The sequence below is a fragment of the Corvus moneduloides genome, chromosome 3 (genome assembly GCF_009650955.1).
Source record: "Corvus moneduloides isolate bCorMon1 chromosome 3, bCorMon1.pri, whole genome shotgun sequence".
NCBI lineage: Eukaryota > Metazoa > Chordata > Aves > Passeriformes > Corvidae > Corvus > Corvus moneduloides.
The window spans coordinates 73,363,965-73,371,640 of NC_045478.1; the positions used below are offsets into that span (position 1 = coordinate 73,363,965).

General features: G+C 43.6%; 1 protein-coding gene across 1 annotated transcript; it reads right to left on the reverse strand.

Annotated features, from left to right (window-relative positions):
- Positions 1-1,413: 1,413 nt before the first annotated feature.
- On the reverse strand, positions 1,414-7,469 carry PIGM (phosphatidylinositol glycan anchor biosynthesis class M). The gene has a single exon (XM_032102199.1). The coding sequence runs from the start codon at positions 7,369-7,371 to the stop codon at positions 6,118-6,120; it is 1,254 nt and encodes a 417-aa protein (XP_031958090.1). The 5' UTR covers positions 7,372-7,469; the 3' UTR covers positions 1,414-6,117.
- Between the last annotated feature and the right edge of the window lie 207 nt (positions 7,470-7,676).

Genomic DNA, 7,676 nt, shown 5'->3' on the forward strand with positions numbered 1-7,676 from the left:
TAGTTATTAATTAATTATTAATTCTCTCTGATATAGCATTTGTTCTCTTTTAGAGAGTTTATGGCTGTATGTGTCCTCTAAAGTCTTTGAGTAAGGAAAGCTTGAAACTAGAATTTACAAGCATTGCTATTTTTAGTTACTCTGTTTTACACACACACACGTATATATGTATATATCTCAGAAAGATATGACAAAATACTGCTAATATTGAAGCTGACATAAATTATCAGTAGCTTTACAATTATTTGACAAAAGTCCATGTAACCCAACCAGTCAATTTTCCCTCAGGTGCATTTGGGTAAAGTACTTCATATTAGCAAAGTATTCTAACACCTAGCTCAAATGGGACTGTGTCCTTCCAAAAGGTGATCTCAATTATTCAACATAGTCACACAATACAGGGCAGAAAATAAGGGGAGGATAATCATACTTTGTGTTCCACTTCATTTTCTAAGCCTGCTTTCTGGCTAATTCAATCTATTGGATCAGTGGGAGGGACATGGGATAGATTAAAAAATGTTGACTGTTAGATCACCAGGGGATTTGAATTCATGTTCTTTTGCACAGAGTGGAAGCATATGGGCCACAGAGTGCAGCTCTCCTTGGAAAATTACTGTCAAAACAGTACCATCTCTGTTAACACAGCTGCTGCCTCGTGAAGCAGGAATCAGGTTTTACTTCAGTTAACCTTCAAAAAGCAATTTGAGAGTAACTGCTTACTAATAACCTCTTGCTACACCAACAATATTGACTAATAATAGCTTATGCAAGTCACACCTGTACAACTGCCCAAGTGCTACTGTAGGCTATAACATTCTATAGACCCCCTTAGGATAATGTGAAAGAAGGAAAGTTATATTCATTCAGCCTGACAATTGCTAGTCAGTTCCCATTTTCCTCCTGTAAAATGGGAAAGCACTTTTGATTGAATACCCTCCATATAAATAATGGGAATTTCACAGTATGGGCTTACTGCTCAATTTGCCTGCATTTCAGCTGACTTCCAAGGCTGAAGTTCTGTCTTTGTAGCTAATCAGGTACAGACATTTCTTTTAGACATTTCTCCCACAGATGTTTTAGCTGGCTTCCCCACCAATATCCATGAAAAATAGGGAGGATCTCTCATCTGTAATGTCTTTATGTGCAAGCTATGAAATGTTTTATCTGAAGAGATCATTAATATCTGGAAGTTAAACTCTAAGAATAGTAAGAGACTACAGCTAAAGCGTTATCTACACATTAAGCAAGATTGCACCCCAGTAAGCAACCTCTTCTGCAGAAGCCCCTACCCCCCTCAGCATGTGCCAGAAAGGAGTCAGGAGGAATCCTGCTCCAAGTACTATCAACTTACACCATTAAAAATTGACAAATTTTGGTGTTCACCATACTGACAAAAAAGAGACATACCAGCTATTAAAAATGCATGTAACAGTTGCATGGATTTATTGCATCAATTCATTAATGTCTTAACAGAAATATAATTTAAAAAACGCTCAAAACAATGGTACTGCATCAAGAAAAAATTTTATCTTTCCGATGCTTTTACTAGTACAAAATGTAGGTCTCTGACTTCATTCATCCTGCATAAAGACTGAAACATGTCTCCTACACAAATGTGACTAGTGTAGATTTTTATAATGAAAAACATGAGGATACTGGTGGAATGTACACCTTCAAATACATAATTAGTTGGTTCCTTATTGTGTCTATTATACCTCAAGATCCCTGCAGCATATTATTTAATTTTCCATATGCATCAAAATTTACGTAATTCATTTTTAGAGTCGCTAGAGATTCTGAGTGCTAAATATAAGAAATATCTAAGGAACCCGTTTTGCTGAGGGTAGCTCTGAAAAAGGTTATTCAAAGGTGTATTGACTGGGACTTTTCTTTTTGCTTCTGTACGTGCAGGTAAATGTTTGGGCTTGTGAATATAGCGCACATAAATATGCCCTTAAGCAAGCAAATTGCTTGAGTGGTTGGGTTTCAGTCTGAGTAAAAGGTTTGTCCTAAATTCAGGGTAATCCTATTCCATAATGCTGCTATCACTAGGACATGCATTCTGCAGCTGTCTTTGGCAAATGTATATGGAAAACCTCATATATTTAGAGGTTCCCTGTGTTTGCCATGTATTTCTGCAGCCCTTTTGAAGTAGATGACTCACTCTTCCCAGATAAAAAAAGCAAACCATTTGCTCATAATTTACTCTCTTTTAACATTTACTTTCTCTATACAATGTTATGAAAAATGCTGGAGTTTCCCCTTGCTGTTAAATACAAAAGCTTCATGGTTTCTTTGAAAAAGGTAACAGATGAGCTCCGTTTAGCACACCTAATTGATGTCTTTACTATTACAGGAGTCAATACAGTGCAAGTAACACACAAGAAAGTTAAACTTAAGGACAAAGTACATTGTGTCATAGATGGTAATTCAGCATCCTCAAACTAAAACTGAATGAAATAGTATTATTTTTTTGTTTACCCTGTTATTTGAGTAATTTCATTTATAAATGTTAAAGCAAACCGTTGTTAAATTCTGAGCTTTGCCTGAAGTCACCTGAGAATCCAGTCATGAGTCTTTGGACAATAGGCTGCAGTGTAAAATGCAAGGCAAAAATGTTAGTTTTCTTGATTCTTCTTTTCCCTTCCTCTTTCACATCTTGTACTTTGTGCTTAAGGGCTGGTTTCAGCGCAACATGAAAAATTTCTGCAGGTGGGACACATTTATTTCAATGGGCACTTCAACCTTTAAAAAGAAAAAGTAGTCGGCATTACAGTTTTGCAACTCATGGTAAGGAAGGAACACTGATATCCAGACACTTCAGTTCCTAATTACCAGAAAATAAATGGACATAAAATTATCATGCAAAATAATTTGAACAGCAGCAAAAGCAATAAATGTTCCATAGGAAATGAATTTGGTAAATTTTAAGGGCATTATAACTACTCACCATAACTTGTTCAAGAACCGTAACTTGTTTGGTACTTGACTAAATTACTTTATCCCTTTTTTTCTAATGAATAGAGTTATATAATTCCATTTAACTATGGAATCTTTTTTTAAAAGCAAGATCTAAACTCTCAAATATCTTTTCATTTATCCCCTTTGGTTAATTTTTCTCATTGGTTCATTTTCCTACTCGGTTCATTTTTCTTCCAGCTTTTTATGAGTTACTTGAATTACTTCTAAATTCCAAACACATTTGGGTGATTAAGAAAACAACTGTAAAAAGAGGGACTCGTCCTGGATTATTAAAATGACGACTGTAAATCCATGTTTAAAAGCCTTTTTTAAAACTTGCTTATGCCTGGCTTTCTCAAATCATTGCTGCAGGACTGGTACTGACCTGCAAAGGGAAGGTACCCTTCAGTTCCTGTTGCTGCTTCAGAATTTGTATTCTAAAAAATGGTGTGGAATTGCTGAAAAATCTGCCTTCTCAAAATTATTTAGCTGTTAAAAAATCAAGAATGTACTTTTCATAAGGAAATTACTTCTTACCTAAGAAACATCGCAATTCTGTTATGAATACAGTAACTTAAAATGCTGGTTTTTGCAAAAGGTTTTTGAGGTTAGAAATGCCTTTTGGCTTACATTTGCTTTCTTTGCCAACAGGAAGGGAAAAATAGAGGTGTCGAAATGTCTGCAAACAGCATAAGTAGGTCTGTTAAAGCGATACAGAACATTGCTCTGAGGGAAGAAAACATGCTTTTCACAACAGAAAAAATGTGTAACGGAAAATGGAAGATCAGCTGCAAAGGAAAATGAGCCATTGCCTGGGCATCAGGATGGGGTGAGCAGAAGTATCACACAGAAGAGCCTCTTCAGTCTTCTGCTGAAGCTGGGTATATCCAACTCTGCCTTGGAGAATAAAGCCACATGGGACGCTTTCGCTTCACACACTCACAGCACACACAAGATGTTTTGCTGATTAATATCAAACTGTGTGCAAGTGGCTTATGACACCAGTTTTTTGACCGATACACCTCTAGTGGAAGATGTAGACAAGCTGGTGCTATAAAATTTTCTTCATCCCAGACAAAGCCAGGGGAAGGAAATCAGTGCCACATCTGTTAAGACCTGCCCCAAAAAACCAAGACAGTCAAAAGAATATCCATTGCCTTATCCAGTTTCTGGATTTGCAAAGAGGCTGTCAGGATTTTCACAACTTGAAGGCAAGTGAGAATGCAGATGGCAGAGAAAAGCTTTCCACTGGAGGAGCAGAAACACGCCCCAACACTCTGACCATGGAAATCACAGGAAAACCATCCTTCCTTCAAACACATCAGAATGTCCAAACTGGGCCAGTGTGGTGTAAGGACATGGTCTCATTCCTGGTAACATGCCCTTTGGCTCTGGGCTGTGGGGGCTCAGGGGGTTCCTCTCCTTTCATGTAACCACCTCAATGGGGCTGAGAAGCAATGGGAAAAGTTCACAGATCAAAATACTGTAATTCCATCTCACGAGGTAGCATTACAACTAGGAAAGGAAATCCTGTATGTGAGACAGGTGGGAGTCACTACAGTCCTGAGGAAGAGGGCTGCCTCAGGAGACAGCAGGGTTCAGAGAGGCAGCACAGCAAATCCACTTGGCCATACCCTTTCCCAATCACATCACTGGGAATTCCACCAAGTGGTTGAAGCTATTTTGCCTTGAAGCCCTGCTCTATGTTACACACTAAGGGTTTCACTTTCACACTGGATGTAACTAAAAGGTGAGGCAAATATGAAAATTCTTGTATTTGGCATATGCCTATGTAAACTAGATTTTATTAAAACACATTGTCAGTTTCCACGTCTGTCAAAAGCTGTGTACATCAGACCTCTTGTGGGATGATCTTGAGAATATTGATTCCATAATGGCGCTGCTCTCCTCTCACTACCTGGCACTCAGTTCCACATCTTCGTGTGTCTCCTCTGGGAATAAGTGTGTTTTGACAGGTTATAGAGCTTCTTATTTCAAAGCTTCCTTTTTTTTCTGGCAAATGATCAATTTCTTCAACTCTGAATCATTTTTTCATTTCTTTTTAACAGAGAAACAGAACCACTGAGAAACTACATTTCCAATTACTGTTTTGGTATAAACTCTAGTGCTTTTGGGACACAGGTGCCATTCTAACTGTACTTTGACTCTTTGCATGTGCTATTGTTAACACCCACAATAACTGTATATTAACTGAAATTTAAGGCACTGGCCTCTTTTCTAGATCATGGCATGAAGAAACAAATATTTAAGCTTTATACATATCTGTGATCCAAGACAGGTATATGGGAATATCTTCCTCCATGGCAAGGGGAATAAATCTATTCAAAAACTCAAACAGAACAGAATATGCAAAAATAAGTGAAAGAGGGGTATACCTGAATTCTAAAATAAATTAGAAGTCTCAAGGAATTAATGACATGAAGACCAGGTACAGGCCACAAACAGTGCACCGCTAAAATGTTACTGTAAAAACAAAAGAAAAACAATCCCCAGTGTACGTACTGAGCGACTGCCTTGCCAAATACCCCACTGACCTACTGGAATGTACAAAACTGTCAAACTCCAATTATATAATCAAACGCCACCTTTAAAATCTTCTGTGTTATTCTAGACAAAGGCCAAGGTCCTCAAGCAGACTAGCATGGAGAATGAAGAAAAAGGTGCCAGGGCTACTCCATGAGGGAGTATGAGCAGGAACTGAGCGTGATCCCAGTACAGGGGTCAAAGAGCAGGGCACAGTCACACTGTCTCTGGAGACGGCAGGTGAAGACAGTCAGTACAGATGGGTTGGGCCCATTCATCAGAGCCCCAAACATGCTTAAGAGATGAACTGGTCCAGGGTACTTCCAGGGATTCCAGGGAGGACACAGAACTGGAGGCAGTGCTGGAGAGAGGGTTGCAACACAGTTTCAAGACCCATACAGAAGACAGGTACAGCTGCTGACACTGCTCAGGGCAGGACTGGGGCTGCTCAAGGTAACTGGGCCAATCAGTGCTGTCACAGCCCTGAAACAGTAACATTTACATACAAAGTGCTTTAGTACAACTTACATGCACTTTTGTTAAACAAAGGGCTGGTGATACGTGATGCCTTATCAAGGACAGTAGGGCTGTTTCTGGATTTTGGTCAGTTTATTACCATTGTTTCAGTTTTTTTGCAACCTGTGCTTCTTTTTGATAATGTGAAATAATCTGAACAATTATGAGGCTATTAATTAAAAGGAAAAGCAAGCCTGCCAACCATATAAATAAGAAAGTGTTATATCCTTTGAACTCCAGAAAGTATGCAGGAGTAAGCCACAGCCCTTGTCCGATGAACCACAGAAGAAGAAGCAGCACGCCCCGACGCCAGGACATCTTAATACTAGGCATTACAAGGGGCAAAAGACAGAGATACCAAACAAAGTACTGGGATGTGCATACTTTGTTAAAAGTCACAAAAATAGTGGTGTGTAGGAAACAACTGAAGGCAAGGTCTCTGTAGAATGCTATGGACACAACCAGGAGCAAAAGCAGCTGGGGCAGGAAAGCTGCGAGCCCAAGGGCAAAACTCCATTTGCTCTCTGCTGTCAAGTACAACATGTAGAAATAGGGAGAGAAGTTATGACGGATATCCCTCCTGGTCAAGTGATAGAGGTAGGCATGCTCCAAAAACTCCCAGCCATAGAGGTGATAAAATGCCAGAGTCAAGGCAGCCAGCACTGATGCGGCAAGCGTTCCAAAGAGCAGCACGTCGCAGTTCAGCATCTTTACAAAAAGGTGCCAGAGGCGCGCCATGAACGTGAACTTCGCTGTTTTGTTACCCCCCGCATCCAGCGCCCCTTCCCCGCGGCGCGGCCTGGTGCGCAGGCGGAGCGCTATGGGCAGCGCGTAGGTCAGGGGATAAATTTTCATGTGCACGGCCAGCCCGTAGCACACGGCGGCCTTGCCCACGCTGCCCGTCTCCACCCAGTACAGGGTGGCGAGCACCAGCAGCGCCACCAGCGCCTCCGCGTTGCCCCGGCTGGACACGGCCATGGGCAGGGGGTTGAGGAGCCAGGCGGCGGCGCAGCACCCGCAGGCGCGGCCGGCGGCGGCTCCTCGGCGCCGCAGGGCCCGGTAGGCGACGACAGCAGCCGCCAGGTCCCCGGCCACGAAGAGCATCTTGCCGAAAGCCTCGACGAAGAACACGTTGGGCGTCAGCAGCCAGGCCAGGAGCGGCGTGTAGCGGTACGTGGCCCGCCGGTAGGGCGAACGCCCCTCGGTCACCAGCCGCGCCGCGTCCGTGAACACCCGGTAGTCGACGTCGGTGTAGCGCACCCGCATGGCGCGGTCCTGGTACAGCCCGTACAGCACCAGCGCCAGCCTCGCCAGCAGCCCCGCGAGCAGGGCCGCGCCCGCGCCCGCCATCCCTCCCGCGCGGCGGAATGCGGGAGCAGGGACACGCGGGTCTCGGGCGCTCCCGGCGCGGAGGGGGCGCGGGCGGCCTCGCTCGCTGCGGCTTCCGCCCGTGCGCGCGGGGAAGAGGCGGCCCCGCGCCTGCGCGGTGCGCGCCGGAGCCGTGCCCGGCCGGGGCGGCGCTGGGGCGGGCGGGTGCCGTGGCGGTGATGGGCGGCGCTGCCGCTGCTGAGGGCTGGCGGTGGGCGCCGGTGTCAGGAGAGAGCTGCGGGACACCGCCACCCGCGCTGCCCATTGCCCCCTCATCCTCCTGGGGG